We start from the raw sequence: 24,321 nt of genomic DNA on the forward strand, positions 1-24,321 counted from the left end.
CTGAAAGGAGAAGGCTAAAAAGGATGAAAAGCAGCTTTTCATGCCAATCACTGAAGACCAGACAAGAGGGACTAGGGTATTAAATGCTATAGCAAGGAGAAACTGGCTGAGACAGGTCCTGGAATTGGTAGGCTGTTATATCAACAGAGGCCTCTACAACACTGTATGTACTATAAGAGGCTGGGCTGGAGCCAAGACATCTGTGTTCCTATCCCACTTTCACCACTGAGGAGCTGGGTAACCTTGGGCAAGTCACCGGCCCTTTCTGTGATGCAATTTCCTCCTCTAGTGAACTTGTAAGGGTTGTTTCTTCTGCAATACTACATGATTTGGTGACCATCAATTTCAGTTCCCAAGATATTGGCATTAAACAGTTTTTTAGGCACAGTGGCTAGGTAGCCCTGCAAGTGACACAAGCAGTGGCCTCCTTCTGCTAGTGACACACCTGTTATGCCCATCTCTCAGTGTTCCTGCAGTATCATCATCCTCTGGGCTTCTCCCCACTTGGCCCCATCCAACATCAAGTCCTTCCATTTTCTAGATTCTGCCTCTTTCAGGCCATTACCCGAACCAACATCCAGAATAAACCCTCATCACGTATTGCCTAAAAATTTTGTATTCATCTCTACAAATGAATTAATCACATTATAATCATCTGATTACCAACCTATCTCCGCCTCCAGACTTTAAGGCATCTTGAGGTCGAGTGCATCTTATTCATCTTGGCGCCCCAATATGCAGCAATGCCTGGCACACGGTTTACCTTGAGTGCAGTAATGTCTGGTTAGGGGGAAAAAATGAAAAACAATAGCAGACAAAGACCTCTAGTTTTGTGTCAGGCCTCCAGCTTCCCTCTCCACTCCTTAGGCAGTGTATTTTGACCTTCTTCCCTTCCTTGAGGGAATTTCACCTCCACTGTAAAATGCTTGAGTAAATGGTTCTTCCAAACCTAGTGTCCCAATTTCCAGCTATAGCCTCAAACAGATCAGAAAATAACTTCTATTTGGAGACCTTCTCCCTACAGAAACAATGGTTGTAATCTCAACAGCCCCACCCCAATTTGCACAATCTGTGTCTGTGTTCACATTCTACTTCCATCTAGTACACTGTACTCCAACTAGAAAAACTTGCTCCCCATCTCCTACACAGGCGTCCATACTCTCCTCCTTAGCATTTTTCCATTGAGATCATCTCCTTTCCTAAGAACCCCCCACCCCCACCCGATTTCTACTTCCGGCACATTTGTTCCTTTCTTTCAAATCCAGATCTGGAGTCCTGTCCCCACTCTGCACTCTGTCCCTACCAGTTCCAGGCTTAGAGCCAATCTCTCTGGCAGTGGCTAAACTGCAACCTGGAGCAAGAAATACAGTTTACTTGGCACCTTAGCAATGAATACCCATAGAACTGAAACACGTTTTCTGACGTAAGAAATATCCGTAAGGAGTGGAACTCAGGATATTTTCTACCCTGTTGTTTCAGTTATTTTCCAGTGCTGATCGTGATAGCTAATTCACCTTCCAGGATGAAGGAGTCTTGGCCCCCATTTGAAGACTTTGTTCAGCGGGGCCGATGTTCCGGAACCTCAGGGAGGAAGCTCCGGTGTTGGTCTAGAGTGAGCTCCACCTGAGGGCAGGCCCAGTCTCCGCCCCGCTCTGAACAAGCCCGTCCCCCAGCCCGCGGCTCTGGGCCGCACCCCTGAGCTGAACGCGGTGGGCCGCGGGGCGGGTCTCAGGGTGGCCGTCGTGTGGGCCCGGGCGCGCACCGGGGGTCGGGGCGGCGGGGGGCGGCCGGCGGGCGGGAGGACGAGGCCAGCCCGCCGCCGCCGCCGCCGCCGGATGCGAGGCATGCTGGGAGCCCGCACTTCCTCCTCAGGGGCCTCCAGAAAACCACAGGGCCCCGGGCCAGGGCAGCCGCCCCTGGGGAGCCAGCAGGATGGCCGAGGGCAAGGCGGGCGGCGCAGCCGGCCTCTTTGCCAAGCAGATGCAGAAGAAGTTCAGCAGAGCCCAGGAGAAGGTAGGCGGCCGGGCCTCGACGACCGCCCGGCCCCGCCGGCGCGAGGAGCCGAGGCCCGAGGGGAGCCGAGGCCGGGCGGCCAGGACGGGCATGCAGGGCGCTCAGGGGCCCCAGAAGGCCAGGGCTGACGAGGAGGGTCTCCCCGAGAAACGGGAGCAGGGAGCGGGATTCCATGACAACCGGCAGATCTGAGAGAGAACGGAGACCACCACACGATCTTGCGCAAGGGTGGGGAAGCCGAGGCGACAACAGTCTCTCTCAGGAACCTTAAACAACCTTCAGGCCCACCCAGAGAAGGTGAAAGAAAGGAACTCACATCGGCCACCCATGTATCGGGTTTTGTCCTAGCAATCCAAGAGGATGCCGTTTTACAGATGATGGAATTGGAGGGTAACTTCGCCAAGTCAAAGACAGTGATGACCGGCTGTGATGCCGTGTGTACCACCAGTTAGCTTGAATAGGGAGTCCACTGAAAACTAGAATAATTCTACATAATCCTCTCTGTACCTACGCCTGACCGGTCTCTGGATGTGAAGCTGTTGCAAGCAGTAGCCCACATCTGCTTCCTGTACCCTCCCTTTGGCGTTGGAGAGTGCACTGCCCAGGATGATGAAGGGGGTCTCTTTAGAACGTGGCCTTGGTTAGTGCTGAGTAGCCCTACCCCAGCACTAGCATTTAGGTTGGCTGCCCAGCTATAACTTGCCCGCTTATAGAGATCATGCAGACACTGTTCACATTTTAATGGCATTTTTGTTTCTATCCAGAGTATTTTCTTTGCTTCTAACCTGAACCTCTACTCTCCACATACCAACACTCTATTAGGCAAGATGGTATGGGAAGACTTGTAAGCCAGAAGAAAAGGGGAGGGAGGAGGGACAAGAAGGACCAAGATACAGTTCTGGTTTTTTAAAGGCTAATGGACTTAAAAGCATTTGGGTAAACAACACATACTTAATTGAAATAATGGTATTATCTTCTAAAGGTGGAACACTGGTTTGGGCCCTGGGAAAGATTAAGGGCAACCAGTTCTCCCAAGTGGGATTATGAAAAAAGAATTGGTAGAATGTACATGTAGTTCCTGACTTTAAGGGGCAACAATGATGGACACCTTTTTTGGCCTCCACCCATCTGCACCCAGGTGCTCAAAATAAACAGCATTTTGCTACACATGAGGCTTCATGTGTCTCTCTCTTGGCTCTGGACCTAACATTTGGTGCCGAAACTCAGGAGGGCACACCGGGTGGACACGACCTCCGGGACTGAAAAAAGAGGCAACAATGAAAGGGAGGGCCTGCATATGCGTTTTCTTTTCTTTCTTTCTTTCTTTTTTTTTTTTTTTGACAGGGTCTCACTCTGTTGCCTGGGTTAGAATGCAGTGGTGTGTTATCATAGCTCACAGAAACCTCAAATTCCTGGGCTCAGGCAATCCTTCTGCCTCAGCCTTCCGAGCAGCTGAGACCACAGGCACTTGCCACCATGCCTGACTAATTTTCTCTTTTTTTGTAGAAACAGGGTCTTTCTCTTGCTCAGGTTGGTCTTGGACTCCTGGGCTCAAGTAATCTTGCCTCAGCCTCCCAAGTAGCTGGGACTGCAAGTGTGCAACCATGCCCAGCTGTATATACTTTTTCTTTTCTTTATTTCTTTTTTCAATAAGCCCTTTTTAAAATATTATTTATATATATATATATATATACTTTTTCTATCTCATGAGATGAGTGAAAGAGATGAGGAAAAGGGAAAGATTCTGTGTGGCCAGACTTCGTTATTTCACTTACCCTTAACTTCACCTTGATCATGGTTTCAGCCTCTCTGAAGGCTGTCTGTTTACAGATCAATAGACCTGACAGCAGTGCCTATGGGAAAGTCTCTGTTAGAAGCAGTGTGGGAGAGCAGGAAGTATTAGAGGAGAGAAGCCTATGCTATGGTTGAAAAAAACAAAAAACCCAAAAGACATGAATAATGGTAATTTTAAAAAGACAAACCAATGCTGGGTGCAGTGGCTCACACCTGTAATCTCAGCACTTTGGGAGGCCAAGATGGGAGGATTGCTTGAGGTTGGGAGGTCAGGGTTGCAGTGAGCTACATTAGTGCCACTGTACTCCAGTCTGGGTGGGTGACAAAGTGAGACCCTGTCTCAAAATAATAATAATAATAATAATAATAATAATAAGGCCAACTGACTTTACTGCACTCTTTTACTCACTGTCTTCATCTAGCCTATCATCAACACTATGCATGCCTTGCTTTGGGCTTTCTCTCTTTTTTAAGCATGAACTCCAAAATCTTAAGTAAATAATGCCCTGCTCTGGGCTTCAGATCCTACCTTTGTAAAATGAAAAGATTGATATTCTTGATGAAATTCAATAAGGTAAGAACACCAAATTGAAAAGGGGAGGAGGCTCCTTGAACCTCAGAGTCAAATGCTTCCCAAAAGGAGAACCAGCCACCCAAGTAACACCCTGTTCTTCCTGCCCCGAATCCTTAGGAGATAGAGAGAGGGGAGCAAACTCAGATCTGCCCTAGGAAACTTCCAGGTTGATGCAGAAAACAGGATACTCTGAACCCAGACTTAGGCACTGGGGCAGGCAGACATTGAACTTGGATAAGGTGGGAATGGTCTAGGCTGGGGGAGGGAGCTCAGCTCAGTCAGCCTGGAGCCAGAGCCCTTGAGTCATGGGAGGTTACTGAGGGCAAAATAAAGAGGAGAAAGTTGCATTAAAAGAAAGGATTCCCTGGAACACTTTGTGATTTTTCTATAAGAAGTTGGATGTAATCTGAGTAATGTAATAGGTAATGTGTCAAATATCAAGTGCCTATTATAGAACAGGCATAGGGATATAACAAGAAAGAGATGATCTCTCCCTTTATGGAGCCAACATTGTAGCAATATAATCTCACTTCATCTTTTCAACCCCTTAAGCAAGTTGTTAGTATCCCAATTTTAGAAATGAGAAAAGAAGTCTCAAAAGAGATTGGTAAGTGGCAGAACAATTATTGAAACCCAGGTGTCCTGCCTCTGAATCCTAACCCCAGGCCACTCCCTTTACAATGTTCCTGATAAGCCTCTCTGACATCTGTGCCTCCCCACTTGCTGCTGATCCTCTCTCAGAAGCAAAAGAGTTTAGGAGTGGAAACACATTTTGCTCAGGCTTCCTCCTCTAAAAAGCTGGGGGTAAAGGTCTGGTGACTGGTAAACATAACAGGGATGAAGCATTCTGCTTGGTCTATTTTCCAGTTCCTACTCAAACTAAGCATGAGGCTGAATTTAAGCTGGCTTAATTGTGTTTTTACAGTATGATACATCTTCACATTTCAAATTGCAGTACTGCTTTCACCATCTGTTCATGTCTTCTCTGTGACAAACTTCTTAGATCTCCCCTGAGAAAGGGCATTGTTTACCACTGGTTTGTTGGTCTTTTTCTCTGTTGACTTTTACTTAGCCTATATCCCAGAGGGGTTTAATTCACTAAATATTTACAGAAAAACTCTTTTGTCCAGGGAACTGGGCTGGACCCAGGAGGGAATCTAGAGATAAGAGACATTCTTGCCTGCCAGAAGCTTGCAATCTAGTTAAAAAAAAAGTAAAACGAGTGACCTGAGAGAGATGCAGGTCTATGGCAATTCAGAAAGCAGAAAGATTGGGAAGAATCAAGGGAGCTTTTATAGTGGGGGTGAGTTTGAAATAGAAATTATGGGTGATTAGTAGTTCCTTAGGCAAGTGGTAAGAGAGCTTTCTAGCTGAGAAATGCCAGCAGGAGCAAGGCATGGAGTCTAGAAGTGCTTTTAGACATAATAGTGAGAAATGCTATTAAGCTGGAGCACAGGGAGTAGTGGGAGAAAAGACTGGAAAAAGTATATTAGGGCCATATAAGGAAAGCCTACTTTAGCATATATCCTAAAGATTTCTTATGTAACCACAACAAAATTATTATATCTATGAAAAAATTTTAGTAAAATTCTATAATACCATCTGATATCCAGGCCCTATTCCAATTACCCCAATTGTTATAAATGACTATGGGGAAAGGTGATAATGAAGAACTATAGCTACCAAACATGTATGCAATGATTTTTTTTTAAAGCTTTATCCAGTCCCCCTCCATCTACAGAAAAGTTAAAAGAATAGGTCAATGAACACTAGAATATTTTCCACTCAGGTTCACATTTACTTTCTTGTCCTTGTTCTTGCTCTTTCCAAATATCTATATTTTAACTTTGCAGCTGCCAGGCCAGGCAAATTGGGGCACAATCCTCAGGGCAGGACTTTAGGGATTGGCATTACATGGGCTTTCATTAGGAAGTGATCCAAAAGTACAACTTATTCTTTCAACAAACATCTATTGAACATCTGTACATCCTGTTTCCTCAAGGATCTCTCAGTCGAGGAAGAACACCTATAACATAGTATAAGTGACACATGGACCTGTGCAGCAGGTTATGGCAACAAATGACTTTGGCCCCAGAACACTGGGGTATGTTTCAGGGTGATAATACTATAACCCTTTTACTTTCAGAGTTAAAGGTGGGGAGGTTCCCTCAATAGCCCCCACACCCTCTGCCTCCAAGCCTTTTAGGATTGGGGAGATTGGTCTGCCCCAGTCTTCCCTTATACTGACTCTAGACTGAGTTTTCTCTTTGCTTTCATTTCTGCCACCTTCACCTAAGAAGAACCAAGCCATGGGCAAAGGAAGGGAGGGGTAGCAGAAAGGAAGTAAGAGCTGCACTTGCCACTAACCAAGGTGGTTTTGCAACTTTCTGGTAGAGAACAGTGTTTTGTTTGGGGGAGAGGGTGGAGCCAGGGAGGATGGCAGACTGTATACCAGGGCTGGGTGATGAGTGAGGTGGATGGAGTTAGAGACAAACACAAACAGATATGGCCAAACCGAAAAGGAAATACAGGCATTTACAGGCAAGGGAGTCAGACTAGACATGATGAGAGTGGGTACGCTCTTTGTACGGCAGCACTGAGAAAGCAGTTTACGTGTATAATATCATTTAATCCTTAACAACTCCAGGAGATAAATATTATCTTAATAGGGGAAACGAAGCTCTGTAAACTGAGTCTCAAGAGATTAAGTGACTTGCCCAAAGGCTTATAGTCAGTAAGTGGAAGGACCAAAATGGGAGCCCATATCTGTCTGACTCCAGAGTGGTTGATCTTAACCACTACAGAAAGAGCTCCAGGAGTGAGAGACATTTACTCTCAGGATTAACAATAGACGTTCTTGGATCAGAGTCTCTACACAGAACCTGCCACACTCCCCAGATCTGGGCACTCTTGCATGGGATTCAAAGCCTTTCATAATGAGACTCCAGTCTCACTTTTCTAGCTTCATTCCCCACAACTCCCCCAAACACTCCAAACCAGCCATGCTGGACCATCTCATGAAGCTGCATGCTCCCATGACTTTGCTGATGCTGTTGTCTTTGCCTGAAATCCTCTTTCCACTCTTTGTACTCTGTTACAATCTACCAAATCCTACTTCAAGGCCCCATCCATTCATCCCCTCCTATAGCATCAGTCTCACTCCCCTTTCTGTTAAAATTATTAAGTATTTATTTGCTGGATAATGAGAAATCTAAGTGAGCAAGGAAAGTACCCAATCCTTAAGGAGCTTACAATTTAGAAGGAGACATAAACAAATAAATACAAATAATAAAACAATAATATAAATATTAATATATACAAGGTATAGAAATTGCAAGCACTTGGGAGTGATTAATTTGATGGGATGAAGTGGATGTGGTTAAGTGTCACAAAGGATATAGAGTATGAACTGGACTTTTTAGATATTTACCTGTTAGGCAAAGTGGGGAAAGGTATTCTAGAAAGAGAGACCAGCATCTATGACAAGCAACAGTGTAGCTTATTCAGGAAACTAAAATAGTGTCAAGGAGGGAAACTTGCATGGAAGAAGAGTAATGAGAGCTGAGACTTAATGAAAGGTCACATCATTGGCAACTGTATGCATGTTGACATTTGACCTATTACTTATAGATACATACTGGGCATTTAATAAACATTTGTTGAAGAGATGAATGGGGAACAATTAGAAAGTTTTAAGCAGCAGCATGGTAGACCTGTTGCAGCAGGCCAGGTGAGAAACAATGAGGGCCTAAACTATGGCTATTGCAGTGAGACCAGAGAACATAGGATGATTTCCAGAGATGGATATGGTAAGGGATTTGATAAGGAGGGTGAAGGAGAAGTGGTTGAAGGTAACTCCTGAGTTTCTAATTTGGGCCTGAGGGGATGGTGGTACTTCCTTCCAAGATGGGGGTTCCAGGAAGAAGACTCAGGGCTTTCTTACTACATGTAATTACTTGTTTATGAGTGAATGGCCCCTATGAGAACGGAGACTGGGTCTTATTCATCCCCATGTTTTTTGCATTAGTACTGAGATTAGCATGATGGTTGGCTCTCAGCTTTTCTAGTTCAGAGGAAATAGACGTGGATAGCATTCAGTGTCTAGCTGAGTTAGAAGTGTATTATATCAGGACCTCAAAAAGTTTTCCACAAGGACCCTGGCCACCTCTCTAACTTGATCTACTAAAGGAATCTGTGGCCACGGCTAAAAGAGAGTCTCTCAAGTGAAAAATGTGTTCAAGGCTCATGTTTTATTTTTAGAAGCCATGCACATTTTACATTCTTCTTAATCTTTGTTTTATTTTTATTTATTTATTTATTTTGAGACAGGGTCTCCCTCTGTTGTCCAGGATGGAGTACAGTGGTGCAATCATAGCTCACTGCAACCTCAAACTCCTGGGCTCAAGTGATCCTCTTGCCTCAGCCTCCCTAGTAGTTGGGTGAACCACCATGCTTGGCCTTAATCCTTGTTTTGATATACTGCTCTCTTCCTTCCCCCTAAAATAAAAAACAATTTAAGTTTATAATGACAGGCCAGGCATGGTAGTTCATGCCTGTAATCTGTAATCCCAACATTTTGGGAGGCCTAGGCAGGAAGATTGCTTGAGGCCAGGAGTTTGAGAGCAGCCCAGGCAACATAGCAAGACCTCATCTCTACAAAAAAATTAAAAATTGGCTGAGTGTGGTGGTGCACACCTGTAGTCCTAGCTACGAGGGAGGCTGAGGCAGGAAGATTGCTTGAGCTCAGGCGTTCAAGGCTGCAGTGAGCTAAGATCGCACCACTGAACTCCATCCTGGGCAACAGAGGGAGACCCTATCTCAAAAAAAAAAAAAAAAAAAAAAAAGTAACGACATTCCAGGAAGATATACCTTATTTATTCTGAGCTTTATATATAGAGCCCACTACTACATACTTCCAGAGCTACCCCCACTTTGAGAAGAATCACAAAACATGATTTGTTTTCCAATAATGTGTTATATTTATAATTCTGTTGGGCTGATGATTACAGCCCTTTAGTTGCCTCTGAGACTTGAGTGAAGCCAGGATCATATAAGGCCAACAGATAAGAGACTTGACTATAACCTTATGGGCTTTTTTGTCTTATATCCCCAGGTACTGCAGAAATTGGGAAAAACTGTAGAAACCAAAGATGAGCGATTTGAACAAAGTGCCAGCAACTTCTGCCAACAACAGGTAATCTGGAGGGTGGGGAAGGGAAGCTTGGAGGAAGAAAGGAGACATGAGGGTTGAATGGCAGAAGAACAGCAGGTTCTGCAAAGCGGCAAATGTCCCTACCAGCCCATCCTCCCCACAAGGGATAAGGGCCACAGGGTGACTCACTGCTTATCCTTCCCCTGGGAACCAGAGAAACTTACCTTTCCAGTTCCTGCTGACCCTAGGATTTACGGGACAGGGGAATGTTCTTTTCTTCTAGTGGCCCCCCTCAGGACTGCCAAGGTACAGTTGCATCACCAGGTCCTTAGACAACATCAAAGTGAGCTTCTTGCCACCTTCATTTCTGGCTTATTCACCTCCCCAGAATACCTGTCTGCCACCCTACGGCTCCTCTCAACTCAATAGCCCCATGCTTTCTTTGTTGTATCTTTGTTCCCTACATCTACCCCACCCTAAGCCCTTTGTTCTAAAATACCTCCATCTTTACCTGTCATTTCTACCAACAAACTTCTTGTTCTCACTGTTTCTTCTATTTCAGCTAGGTATTACGGATAATTTCATGTAGAAAATTTATGTTAAGAAGTAGATAATAAAGGTTTAACCATCATGGGTTATTTGACTTTCCATCTACCGTGTGCAAGGCATTGTGCTCAACGCTTCACATGCATCCCCTCTTTACAATAGAAGGGAGTTATTAACTTAAATGAATATCCAGTTGCAATGTAATTCTGACACTACCCAGAGCTACGTCAGATTGCACAGGTTAAAGCCATAGTCTCCCACAAGACTGCCCTCCCTTTACACACTAGCTGTGAGCTCTGGGTTCCCAGGATACTGTACTTCTGACCAATTAGCTACAAATTTGGGAGTTCCTACTACTTACTTAGGTTTGATAATTCACTAGAATGACTCTCAGAACTCAGGAAAGTGCTCTACCTACAATCACAATTTTATTATAAAAGATATAAATCGGGACCAGCCAAATGAAGAGACCCATAAGGTGAGGTCTGGAAGGGTCCCAAACACAAAGCTTCTGTATCTTCAGGACATGTTATCCTCTCAGTTATGCTGATGTAGGATTACTCAGGTGAGCTTCAGGTGTCCAGAGTTCTTATTGCAATTTCTTTACATATTGAATCATTGGCTATGTGATCAAACTCAATCTCTCACTCTTTTGCCCTCTCTAGGAGGTCAGACTGATATCACCTGTCCCAGAGCCTCAATCCTCTATTGCAGGGTTCATCTTTCCAGCCTGCCAGCCACCATCCTGAGTCATTTGTTTAGTGTAAACTCAGGTATGGTCTGAGGGGCCCACCTTGAATAATGAAGACACAGGATTTAGAGGTTACTTCTCAGGAACCAGGGACAAAGACAACACAAATTCTTTTTTTTTTTTTTTTTTGAGACAAAGTCTCGTTCTGTTGCCCGGGCTACAGTGCCATGGCATCAGCCTAGCTCACAGCAACCTCAAACTCCTGGGCTTAAGCAATCCTCCCACCTCAGCCACCCGAGTAGCTAGGACTACAGGCATGTGCCACCATGCCCAGCTAATTTTTTTTTTCTATATATATTTTTAGCTGTCCAGGTCATTTCTTTCTATTTTTAGTAGAGACAGGGTCTCACTCTTGCTCAGGCTGCTCTTGAACTCCTGACCTTGAGCAATCCTACCATCTCGGCATCCCAGAATGCTAGGATTACAGGTGTGAGCCACCGTGCCGAGCCAAATTCTTTTTTTCTTTTTGGGACAGGGTTGCCTGTGCTAGAGTGAAGTGGTGTCATCATAGCTCACTGCAACCTCAAACTCCTGGGCTTAAGCAATTCTCTTGCCTCAGCCTCCTGAGTAGCCGGGACTATAGGCATGCACCACCACGCCTGGCTAATTTTTTCTATTTTTTGGTAGAGATGGGGGTCTCAATGTTGCTAGGGCTGGTCTTGAACTCCTGACCTCAAGCAGTCCTCCTGCCTCGGCTTCCCACAGTGCTAGGATTACAGGCATGAGCCACTGTACCTGGCCTACAAATTCTTTATTATACAATATCAGTTAAATTACATGAGAAATCATTTTAAAAATTATGTTAAAAGGATATTAGCTATCATCTAATTCAGTAGTTGATTATATAACAGAATCATTTGGAAACTATTTAAAAATGCAAGGTCTCTGGGAGTAGGACCTGGGAATCTTATTTTTAAAACTTTTTTATTGGAAAATTTTAAATATATACAAAGGTAGAGAAACTTGTATAATGAATCCACATGTACCCATCATTCAGCTTCCATAACTTATCAATTCATGGGCAATCTTGTTTCATCTATGTTCCCACCCACTTTCTCCTATCATTGATTATTATGAAGCAAATTCCAGATGTCATCATCTGTCAACCTAAATAACAAAAAGAGGCTCTCTAAAAGAAAAACATATTGGTGGATGTCTTTTTCAGCCTTCACCCATCTGCATCTGGTCAAATAAACAGCATTTTGCTACACATGAGGCTTCATGTGTCTCTCTCTCAGCTCTGGACCTAACATTTGGTGCTGAAACCTGGGAGGGCACATTGGATGGACATGACCTCCGGGACTCTAGCAGGCAAGGCTTGTAACTCAGGAAGCAGTAGGCAGCGGCAGCTCGTCTTGGGCTTATTCCTGAATCCTGCCTTCCTCTGAGTCCCTGGGTTATTGGTAAGGTTTCCACAGATCTTTCCAGAATATAAAAAAAAAAAAAACATAAACATATTTATTCAGGAATAGAGCATTGCAATAGGAATACGTGTGCCATGGTAAACTATGTGCATATTCTGGAAGACAAAGGTTTTTAAAGGAAAAAATGTGACAAGGATTACATGATTGTTTTAGAGTAATTAGTCTTAGCTACAAAGATCAATAACAAGGGTGATGCTAATCCAAGGTTGGACAGACAGTTGCTGGGCAAATGTCCTTGCAAAAGAATTTATCGTATAAGGTTGTGATAACCTTTGTGCAAGATTGTGGTTTTTGCAGAGTCATTTGTGATAATTTTTGTTATCAGACATGTAAGCATGAGAACCCTCTCTTCATGGCCTTCCCTAGCTCTATTTGTTAGGGTTTTTTTTTTTTTTTAACACTAGTGACTCCATTTTGATTCTGATAATTCCCACACATCCATAAAAATTTCATTATCCATCTCTAAAGGTAAGGACTCCTTTAAAATGTAACCACAATACCATTGTCCCACCTAAAAATGTTTTTCTGTAAAACATTTACTCAAAGGCTGGGCGAGGTGGCTCACACCTGTAATGGTAGCACTCTGGGAGGCCAAGGTGGGAGGATTGCTCGAGGTTAGGAGTTCAAGAGCAACCTAAGCAAGAGCGAGACCCCATCTTTACTAAAAATAGAAAAAAATTAGCCAGACAACTAAAAATATATAGAAAAAGTTATCTGGGCATGGTAGCGCCTGCCTGTAGTCCCAGCCACCCGGGAGGCTGAGGCAGAAGGATTGCTTGAGCCCAGGAGTTTGAGGTTGCTGTGAGCTAGGCTGACACCACAGCACTCTAGCCTGGGCAACAGAGTGAGACTCTGTCTCCAAAAAAAAAAAAAAAAAAACATTTACTCATGACAACTAATCAGAAAGTACATCAAGAAAAAAGAAAAAAAAACTAACTTAAAAAACAATAATGATTTCACATCTTCCTAAGCTACAACCACTGCTCTTTGCTGTGTGTTGTGTATGACATCTAAGTATATCTATAATAAATAAATGTGAGGTTATCTAAAAAAATTAGCATCATGCCTTAGTATTACAAAATGTCTGGTCAGTGTTCAAATTCCCCTGTTTGTCTCATCATTTTTTTTACAGTTTTTTTAAGTCAGCAACTCATTAACATGTTTAAGTCTATTAGATTAAAGGTTAAATCTCTTAATCTATAGATTTCTAATTGTTCCCTTCTTACATCTTATATTTGTTGATGATACCAGGTTGTTTGTCCTGTAGTTTCTTTCCCACAGTCTGTATTTGGCTGATTGAATCCCCCTGGTGTTGTTCAACATGTTCCTCTGTTGCCTGTATGTTCTGTAATTGATTGATTTTTGAGGCTTGATGAGATTCGGGTTTTGTTTGTTTTAGCAGCAAGAATACTTCATAGATGTTATTGTATTTTTCTATCAGGAGGCACATAATATCTGGTTGTCTCCTTTGTTTTGTGATATTAACAGCCACAGGTGATCATTGACTATGGAATCTGTGTTTTATGTTAAACTTTCTAGGTAATTATGATATAACAGCTAGTCTGAGAACAGCATTAGGCAACTACTGATCTAGTCCAATTCCTCTGAGGGGAAATAGGGTCTGACTGAGAGGGCAGTAATTTAATCAAGGTAATATATGTCAGTTGCAGAGCTAGGAGTCAAACTTAAACTCTGTGCTTCTTTCACTGTACCTCACAAGGAGGCCTCCCTGGGCCTCTTCTCAATTCTAGTTACTGTTCTACTTCCAACTCCAGCATGAAAAGAAGAATCAGTAAGCTGACACTCACTTTTTTTTTCTTTTTCTTTGTTTTTTTTTTTTTCTTTTTTCTTGTTTCTGCCCAGAGGACTGTTGACACCTACTTTGAAAGGTTTCTGACTCTGGCCCTTTTGTCCTTCAGTCCTCTCTCTGACAGCAGATGTGTGAGCAGAAAGTGTAAGAGATGAAGGAAGGGCCAGAAAAAGAATGAAAGGTTCAGATGGGAAAATCACCTTAGAATTCCCTGTGTAAGCCCACTATCTAAACATCACTTGAGGAAAGAAAATAATAATATATTTGAGAAATGAAATAGAGTTAGGTTGAGAATAAGGAAAAACTTCCTGACTGAGAGAATGATACTCCTCTAATAACTACTGATTGAACATGATTTTGAAATTCTCCTCCTGGCAAGTTCATTGAACAAACATTTCATGAGTGTCTGCCCAGTGCCAGCACTGTGCTATTAATAGATGCTGGAACTTCACTGTGAATAGGAGAACATGCCTGCTCTCAAGGCTCTCACAGTTTAAGGAGGAAGACAGTGGCAGTACAGTCATGTCTGAGGCTGGACCTGGGGTGGCAAAGACGAACAGGAGGAAAAGGGACAAGGTCAAGGAGATTGAAAGTGAAGTGTTCCAGAAGTTGAACTGGTTGGTCATGTGCCCTGTCCCTCACTCACAGTCAGCTTGTAGGTAAACTTTTTATTAATAGCTTTTCCTATCAATCCCAAACTTCCCAGCCTGATTTCAAAGCCTTGCCACTTGCCTAGATTCCTGATCAAATTTCCATGGGTAATTTTTCTTTGAGGCTCTGTCTGCTTCACCCTTTCCTTTCTTTAAAACATATTACATAAGAAGAATCGTTTTCCTCAAGCAGCACTTTCATCTCTTATTTCTGATAGTGACAGCTATTTCTGCTTCTAGTTCATTGCCTTTAAAATCAGATCTAATAATCTAGCTTCATCTTTCCCTCCTGGATATCCGTTAGGCCTAGGACTTTAAACACTTGCTCAGGGTTTGATCATGCTACATACACTTGTTTTGTTGATCACCTGAGTCTATTTTTCTCCAGCAAGTAGAGAACCTCAGGACAAGAACCTTCTCCATCCTCAGTACTCCAGTCTCTTAGGACCTAGGTCTGTCAACCTGACTGCTTAGGACAAGCTTCCAGAGTGAATGGTTCATTAACTTAGGGTTGGGACTGTTTGTATAAGGAGTAGGAAGAACTGACTCAGACTCTTTATTGCAATCCCAAGAATTTGGCAAAGATTCAGAGATCAGAAGTGATAAAATTATAAGATTTAGAGCTAGCAATGGCTTTACCCAGCATTTACAGATGAGGAAACTAAAGCCAGAGAAGTAAAATAGCTTCTAGTTGGTGGTAGAGCCAAGTTTCTTAACTCCCAGACCAGAGAGAACCTAAGACTGTGAGAGTCACATATGTCAGGAAAGGAGAAAATGCTGGGATTATTCAGCCTGGAGACATTTCAGGGGAGGATGGACAGGTAAGAGAAATAAAATGACACCCAGTGGTGTCCCATCTTCCCCTTACCATCCCCCACACTCAAATACCACCTCCACACATACACTCATGCTTCATCTTCTTGAAGGAAAGAGCAATAGCATGAAAGACAACTTTGTGACTAAGGCTTGATTCTAAAATACAAATGGAGATGGGCTTTTTTGAGGTGCAGTGGAGAGCAGACGTATTCACATTTTCTGAACTATGATATAAATAGTACCCTTAGTTTTAAACAGAGTACAGTCATACATCGTAGCCTTGATTATTATACTGATCTGATTTTTCAGGCCATGTGATATCTAATAGGAAAAAGTTAAGAATTTCATTTATAGAAATTATATAAGATAGTTTAAAACAGTTTTTACTACTCAAATATTTTTGAAATAAAATTTTTATGGTGAAGAAAAAAGTTGAGTTCATGTTGCTTTCTTTCAAAAAAGAATTTGAAAGCCTTGTTAAACTTTTATAGTCCCCTAAACTCTTTCAAAGCTCTTTGAAACTTTGATTATCACATTTTTAAACTTTTGAACTTACCTGCCTTATCCATGTTTAAAAGATATTATGTACATTTAACATCTTTGGCTATCTAAACTTTTTTCTATGAGTGGAAAAGCAAGGAGGAAGTGAGACATCCTTCTTGATAAGTGCTGAATGTTTCTGAATTTTGTTAACTGACTAAATCTGTCTCTATTATGCTATTGTGAGCGCTTTCTCACGGTCACTAGTGACCTCCAACTACCAAGTCCAGTGAATTTTTACCAATTTTTACTGCATTCTAACCTCTCTGTAGATAAGACCCTTGTTCATTTCTCTGATGTCTCTTGATCCTCATTTGCTATAACAATATACAATCCCAGTTCTCCCACCTCTCTGACAGTTCCTTTGACTCCTTTGAGACTATTCCTGTGTCCTCATATCCTGTCAACCTGGCATTTTAGCCTCTTAAGAGGGATTTTTAACCTGAAGTATGGTCAAGAGTTTGGAGGAACTTAGAAGTGAGCTCTGGAGGCAAGAAGATGGATGAAATAATTAGTCCAGTTTTCTTTGTGTGTTTGGTCAAGTAGACCTTGATTTTCTGTTGCTAAAATTAAATAATAGTAATCTTTTCCCAAAGATTTCTGGAGGAAAAAAGTTTTAAGTCATGAGATAGAATTTTCCGAATTTTCCCTTTTTTCTCCCATAAATTTTTTATACTTTTGTTATGCTTAATAGCTTATCAAGTAATGAACACAGCAAATGATAAGTGAACACGTTCACAACACCTATTTTAAGGTGTACTGAATAATGCACCTCAGCTTCCAAGTATTCCATCACCTGAGCTAATCTTTCCTAACCTATGGCCTGGCCCTTAATGTGGTCTACCTCTCTCAGCCCAGTCCCACACTCCTGAAGTCAGATTCCAAAATGTCAACCGTCTGACCTTAAACTTCCTTCCCACCCAATTCTTAGAAACTGGAATTCACACATAGGAAGGAGACCAAAATGGGAAGGGGATGTAAACATCACTATAAGGAACAATTAAGGAAACCTATGACAAAGACGATTTGGTGAAGGGCGTGTAAAAGTTGTCTTCAAGTACGTGTGAAAGAGAAATTAGATCTACCCTGTGGTTATGGAAGGCCAGCGTAAGACTGGTGTGCAGATGTTCTAACGGAGCTATTTAAAAATGAAGCAGTGCTGTCTGAGACAAGAGGTTGTGGGTTCTGGGTTTCTGGAAGTATTTAAGAAGCAGGCTAAGTGGCCATTTGTCAAAGTTCCAGTAAAAGCAGTTCATCTATCAGGTTGAGATTTGAATTTCTAACTTTAAATGACACCTTCCTCTCCTCCTCTTTTTTAGAGGGAGGAGGAAACCTAGTGTGTACCTGGGAGTTTCTAGCCTAGAAATGAGAATTCAGACACAGGAGCAAAGACAGAAGCAGAGATAGAACTATAGATGAAGACACTGGGGTTGGAGCAGGAGGAGAGTGAGTAATGAGGCTCCTGGGGGAGATGTGGAAAGCAGGTGACTGATGGAGGGGAAGGGCGAAGTGAGGCAAGGCAGAGAAGGATGTCAGGGAGGAGATAAGTGTCTGTGTGAGGGTTCAGAGGAGGAAGAGGCCCTGGTGTCTGCAGAAAATGGTAGTAGTTTATCCACCCAAAGAGGAGAGTGTAAGCCAGGGGATCACGTAGACCATGTCACATAGAGGACACTTAAATTTCAACAGAGGAACTTGGGTATAGGCTCTTGTTCACTGGCTGGGAGAACAGACAGAAGAAAGAAGACATGCCAATGCAATGGGAGCTCTAGCAATCCCCCATCTTAAAAATTCACACAAAAGAGACAACCTACAACTTGTTGATAAAGAGAGTAAAGGCTAATTTATAACAATTGTGAATATTTGAAGAAATTTCAGATGTGATCTCTGCTTTTAACCTGCTTTTTGACTTTGATCTCTGGGGCATCTTTTGAATGTATCTCTAGTCACCAAATGTATTTTTCCCTTTCAGGCAGAAGGCCACAAGCTATACAAGGACCTGAAGAACTTCCTTAGTGCAGTCAAAGGTGGGTATTACAGCACAGGAGAATCCAGAGGGCATTTATGCAGTTACTAAGAGGTCTGGGGGTGGGGAAAAAAAGGTATCCAGGTTTTTTATCGCTTGTCTGTCTTTGACTTTTGGGACTTTGGGGGCCAAGGAAGAGTAACTTTTCCTATCCCAGCCCCATCCAGCTTCCCTCACTAATGACCTAAATCTGAGTTTGTCCTTTTGAATTGGACCCACTGATTTGTCACCCATGTGATTATACCCAACTACTTGTGGGGAAACTTTATGGTAGGACTGGATTCTTTCCTTTCAGTGATGCACGAAAGTTCAAAGAGAGTATCAGAAACCCTGCAGGAGATCTACAGCAGCGAGTGGGATGGTCATGAGGAGCTGAAGGCCATCGTAGGGGTAAGGGTGGCTTGGGCTTCACAACTTTTCAGCACTTACTCCTGTTCTCATCCCCATCTCAGCTTAGCTTCTCTATCCAAGAACATAGTAAAACAAAGGAGCCAGTTCACATTGTCCATTTATATTGCCTCAGTCACTGGGTTGTAAGAAGAAGCTGCAACTGTCAAGGTAAAAAGTTTTCCCTAATCTGTGGATTCCTCTGGTTTTGACCTTCTTACCCTCTTTAAAACCTTATGGAAGTTTTACCTGCTGAAGATTGGTTGTTTTTGAAAACTAACTTCATGCGATTATTTACTCCCAAACTTCCCTGTCCTCTAAGTTCTAGAGTCCAAGGCTTTGACCATATGTTCCTGTTCTTAATCCCTGAAAGTTTATCCAGTCTCCTGCAGGCACTATTTCTTTTCTTTCTCTGACTCTTCCCCAGAATCCAACGTAATACTATCAATATCTGCTCCCTGGAAAGCAGTTGTTGTTAAGAAGTGAAGCCTTCACCAGCCTCTGCCTTTATCCCACAGAATAATGATCTCCTTTGGGAAGACTATGAAGAGAAGCTGGCTGACCAGGCTTTGAGGACCATGGAAAACTATGTAGCCCAGTTCAGTGAGATTAAGGTACTTGGTGTACAGAATCAAGGCTGGGTTGTAGATGGCCAATCCAGGTCAGAGAACATACTGAGTTAAACTCTACAAGTAGAGTTAGAGCTTATGGTTAGGAATGAAGTTGGGTAAGTTGCGAGAAGGATTAAAACTGCGTGTTAGACAAGAGGTTAGGATGGAGGGTTAGAGGTAGTATGAGGTTATATTTAAATTTAGATTTCAGTGACTTGGATTTGGGCTGGTTTTGAATTAGATCCAAGGCAAGGCATCCCTTTTAGCTGGGGAGAAACAGCTAATGGCACCAAAGTTGTTTATTGTATAAAAGAGGAAACTTGGAGGAGTGATAATAGTTATCTTCAAATACTTGACAGTGTGGTGAAAGAGGAATTCAGCCTGTTCTAAACTGTTCCAGAAGCAGAATTAGATTCATTTATTCATTCAACTAATATTTAATAAACACTGACTTTGCCAGGCATTGTGCTAATTTTAGATTAAGAGGAAGAAATTAAAGGGAGGCTGACTTAAGTTTCTAATAGTTAAAAGCCTTCCAAAAATGAAATGAAATACACTCTGAGATAGTGAGTTGTTTATTCTCTGTTCAATCAGAAGTTGGACTACCTCTTATCTTAGATATTGTAGGGAAGTTTCATGTATTATATAGAAGATAATTGCTAAGATCTTTTCAAATTCCATGATTGAGAGAATGAGACAGGCCAATGACATCATTTGCTTCTCCTTGGTATAATTTGTAGTTTGGATAAGATTGAGTAGACTTTCTTTCAGTGCTCATAATAACTTACTGTTTTTATTGCACTTTAGCATTCTCAAAGCAGTTTATATTCAGCATTTGATCTTTAAAAGAGCACTTGTATAGGGCAGATGAGGCTACTGAGGCTCCAAAAGAGATGTGCCTTGCCATTGGCCATAAGGCTAATGAATGGCAGATTTGGAACTAAGACTCAAAACTCCAGACTTTCAATTTAGTAGGATTCTCAAGGCCATTTTTCCAGGAGGCTGAACCAACTTATAATGGGTTCATAAGAAATATTAAAATTTAATACAAGTTTCCACATGCTCTGTAGGATTGCCCCTTACTCTGTCTCCCCCTGAGAATCCCCATTCTTCCCAGATAGCAAAGGAGATCCCTTGGGCACAAAACCCTGTTAGAAAGTATAATTTGATAATAGGACCCAGGAATCTTGCCTCTCTGCTTGGTACTCTGTTACCTACATCCTGGCCACTGCAAAGTGAGTATCCACACCCTTTCTCATCACCATGTGTTAGGAGAGAATCTCCAAGCGGGGTCGGAAACTCGTGGACTATGATAGTGCTCGACACCACCTGGAGGCTGTGCAGAATGCCAAGAAGAAAGATGAGGCCAAGATTGCCAAGGTAAAAAAATAAAAAATAAAACCTGGTAAAACCTTCCTGTTCTTTCTCTCCCCATAGGCAGGTGGCTAAGCCAAGATGGATATAGGAAATGATAAATTCTGCATCCAGTGTCCCGAAGGAAATCCTTTTTCTTCTGACATTGATGCTGTAAGGATAGTCGGAGTCTTGAGGCTGGGGAACATATGGGTCTGGGGAAAGGGAGGTGTGGCTCCAATTAAGACTAGTTCCTGATGCCACAGTGGCTCATACCTGCAATCCTAGCACTCTGGGAGGTGGAGGTGAGAGGATTGCTTGAGCTCAGGAGTATGAGACCAGCCTGAGCAAGAGTGAGACCCCGTCTCTACTAAACGTAGAAAAATTAGCTGGGCGTGGTGGTGCGTGCCTGTAGTCCCAGCTACTCAGGAGGCTGAGGCAGGAGGATCACTGGAGCCCAGGAGTTTGAGGTTGCAGTGAGCTACAATGACACCACTGCACTCCTACCCAGGGTGACAGAGTGAGACTCTGTTGCAAAAAAAAAAAAAAATGCCTAGTCTCTGAAAAAATGCACAGGATAATAGAGGCAGCCTTATCCTTGGGTTCAGGATTGAGGAGGATTGTCTTATCTCTTTACAACCTAGGCAGAGGAAGAGTTCAACAAAGCCCAGATTGTGTTTGAAGATCTGAACCAGGAACTACTAGAGGAGCTGCCTGTTCTTTATAATAGGTAATGATTGAGATTCTGGAAAGGGCTGGCTTCCTGGCAGCCCAAATATGTCACCTCATGAAAAGAGCCCTGGTTCAAGAGTGGGATATAGCTTCCCCTGCCACTAACTTGCTCTGTGATACTAAGCAAGCTACTTTATCTCTCTAGACCCTAGTTTCTTCATCTACAACACAGAGGTAACCATCCTTGCCCTGCCAGCTTTTCTGGGTTTGAAGACAAGATGCTTCTTGGGTAGGGAAGATCTTGGCAAGTAAAGTGCTGCCATGATGCATGCTAGGAGTATCTGCTTTCAAGCTCAAATGTGTATTGTTTTAAACAAGCTTGGTTTATAAACATGTAGATTTACATACACAATAAGCCATGGGATGATTATTTGCATTAATGAAGGTACCTTTGCTTCATAGTAGATAAAAGTGTTTTAGATTTACATTTGCCTACTGGAAAAGAAATCTGAGAGAAACTCCTTTTGTATCCTATTTTCTTCTCATTGTACAAGATATGCTTTAATACAGTTAATTGTAGTCAGAGTATTTTGTGTTGTCACTTAATATTAGCCCATGTATGATGGAGCCTTTTTAATGGCTACATGTGTTATAAAACATTAATTATGTGACTCCTAATTTAAATAGAATTGAAATTTAATATAGTTTCTTTAAATGTAAACTTCCTTGATTAATTTACAGAAGAATTTCATTAATGTACATAAAGGCACAGACATCCTGTACTGCATAAGGAGAAAGAATAACTTCTTATTATAACAATTATAATTATATGGCTTTATACAGCCCTTTAAAAAAAATTTTCAAAACACTTTTATGTCTACTTTAGTACCTCAAGAGCCCAAATCATAAAACTTCATGAAACTGTTAAACTTTGGTGTCAGCCTGAGCTGGTATTGTTTTCTCTGGCCTTCCTGCTCCTAAGAGTCAGATGCGCTCCTGGCCCAGCTCTGATGAATCCAGATCCCAGAACATCCTGAGTCTAGGTTGTGGGATGCCTTTCTCTGAGGAGCCTTGGTTGTAGCTGGTTTTGGCTTAACGTCTTACTTTGGGTTTCAAAGAACTCCGTTAGCATCACTTACCTCTTTGTGTTGTTTTGCTTTCTAATAGTCGTATTAGCTGTTATGTGACCATCTTCCAAAACATTTCCAACTTGAGGGATGTCTTCTACAGGGAAATGAGCAAGGTGAGAAACATCTGGCCAATTGAGACTGCTAGGTGTGTTTTTCTAATAAATATGAAGGTAGCCCTGATTTATATAATTTCTTGAAATATCCATATTGGCAACACAGATTTTGATTTTTATCGCATGATGAAATAATAGCACTTGATTGACTGTGTTAAACTATATTAAAGCAGATGTATACACTACCAGAGAGCCCTTTCCATCTCCCTTAGCAACTGAATATGTGCATCTAAACTTGGGCTTCAGCATGAATAAAGGAGGTTAGGCCTGTGGAAGGAACAATTGAAATGGGAAACCAACTTGTGAAATCTCTATCTATTGTTGCTGGAGAGCAGGAAGGTCAGTGTTTAAGCACAAGTTGGTTTCTGGGGTCATTGGTCTTGAATAGGACCAATCCTGTCAGTGATAGGCAGCCATATAACATAACCTTATGGGGTCTTTTCTAGTCCTTGGATTCCAAGATTCTTTTTTGCTACAGTATTAATTATAGTCACACAGCCACACATATTACTCTTCACAGTTTCTTTGGCTATGGTATGATTTACCTAGTTAATATTAAAATGAGTTTTGAGTTTTCATTCCCTGGATCACCTGAGAGAAGCTAGAACCTCAAATCAAACACCAGTTATGGACCCTGCCTTGAGAGAGCTGCCAGTCTGATGGAAGAGACAAGGAAGAAGGGGTGGTGGGACAGGACCCTTGGACATAGTGCTAGAGAGATGAGGAGGAATCATAGATCAGAGTTGAAAGGGTGAGCTTTTATTTTGAGAAGCTGTCTGAAGGAGAGAGGAGAAGGGATATGCCAGTTTCAGGTTCCCATTTGGCTAGCATCCCTTTCTCTCTTGCTGACTCTAGCTGAATAACAATCTCTACGAGGTGATGAGCAAACTGGAGAAGCAACATTCCAACAAAGTCTTTGTGGTGAAGGGACTATCAAGGTGAGCAACTTCTGAGACTCTCTTCTGCTTTACTTGTCCTTTATGTGAAAGTATTCAGCACCCTCATCTGCACGCATAAAATACTCTTTTGCATGTTTTTAAACTTTATATAAATGTATTTATACTGTATGTATTCTGCAATCCATAATCCTGACCTTTCCCTTATGTTCATGTGCATCATGTTTGTTGTTTGTATTATGCCCCATAGAAATTATTTCTTTTCCTTAAATATTTTAGACATAACTGAAGGTATAAAGAATAGTACAACAGGCTGGGTGTGGGGGCTCACGCCTGTAATCCTAGCACTCTGGGAGGCTGAGGCGGGTGGATCGCTCAAGGTCAGGAGTTCGAGACCAGCCTGAGCAAGAGCAAGACCCCGTCTCTACTAAAAATAGAAAGAAATGATTTGGACAGCTAAAAATATATATAGAAAAAATTAGCCAGGCATGGTGGCGCATGCCTGTGTCCCAGCTACTGGGGAGGCTGAGGCAGAAGGATTGCTTAAGCCCAGGAGTTAGGCTGATGCCATGGGACTCTAGCCTGGGCAACAGAGTGAGACTTTGTCTCAAAAAAACAAAAAAAGAATAATACAACAAATAACCGTATACCTACTATCAAATTTAAGAAATCAACTATTGCAAATATAGTTGAAGCTCCCAGTGTCCCTTACCTACTCAGTTTCTCTTCCTGCATACAAAAGTTAACCATTATGTTACATTTAGTATTTATTATTTCCATGCATGTCTTCCTACTTTTACTTCACATGTACATGTACACATAAACTAGTGTTTTCCATGTTTTTAAAGTTTATGTAAATGGATTTATACATATGTATTCTTCTGCAACTTCTTTTGTTCTTTTAATATTATTTGTAACATTTATCTGTATTACTATATGTTGCTAGCTCTGTTCTTTCCTTTCCATAACTGTTATGGATGTTATTATATGCCTAATTCATGACTGATTTATTTATCTTCCTCCTGCTAATTTAAGACATTTGGGTTGTTTCCAGTTTTCTGCTGTT

General features: G+C 42.1%; 1 protein-coding gene across 4 annotated transcripts in view; it reads left to right on the forward strand.

The window, feature by feature from the left end:
* Window positions 1-1,840: 1,840 nt before the first annotated feature.
* BIN2 (bridging integrator 2) overlaps window positions 1,841-24,321 on the forward strand; it is a 33,515-nt gene continuing 11,034 nt past the window's right edge. For 3 of the 4 annotated variants that reach the window (XR_006735958.1, XM_045554892.1, XM_045554893.1), the window contains exons 1-9: window positions 1,841-2,013; window positions 9,495-9,575; window positions 18,040-18,094; window positions 18,389-18,483; window positions 18,999-19,094; window positions 20,364-20,471; window positions 21,089-21,174; window positions 22,284-22,359; window positions 23,215-23,297. Coding sequence is in view for 3 of the 4 variants with exons in the window: in XM_045554892.1 (XP_045410848.1) it covers window positions 1,933-2,013; window positions 9,495-9,575; window positions 18,040-18,094; window positions 18,389-18,483; window positions 18,999-19,094; window positions 20,364-20,471; window positions 21,089-21,174; window positions 22,284-22,359; window positions 23,215-23,297 (761 nt within the window). In the remaining variant the exon portion in view is untranslated. The remainder of the gene's footprint in view (window positions 2,014-9,494; window positions 9,576-18,039; window positions 18,095-18,388; window positions 18,484-18,998; window positions 19,095-20,363; window positions 20,472-21,088; window positions 21,175-22,283; window positions 22,360-23,214; window positions 23,298-24,321) is intronic. The other variant, XM_045554894.1, reaches the window with a different exon arrangement.

This window comes from Lemur catta, chromosome 6, assembly GCF_020740605.2.
Source record: "Lemur catta isolate mLemCat1 chromosome 6, mLemCat1.pri, whole genome shotgun sequence".
NCBI classification, from domain to species: domain Eukaryota; kingdom Metazoa; phylum Chordata; class Mammalia; order Primates; family Lemuridae; genus Lemur; species Lemur catta.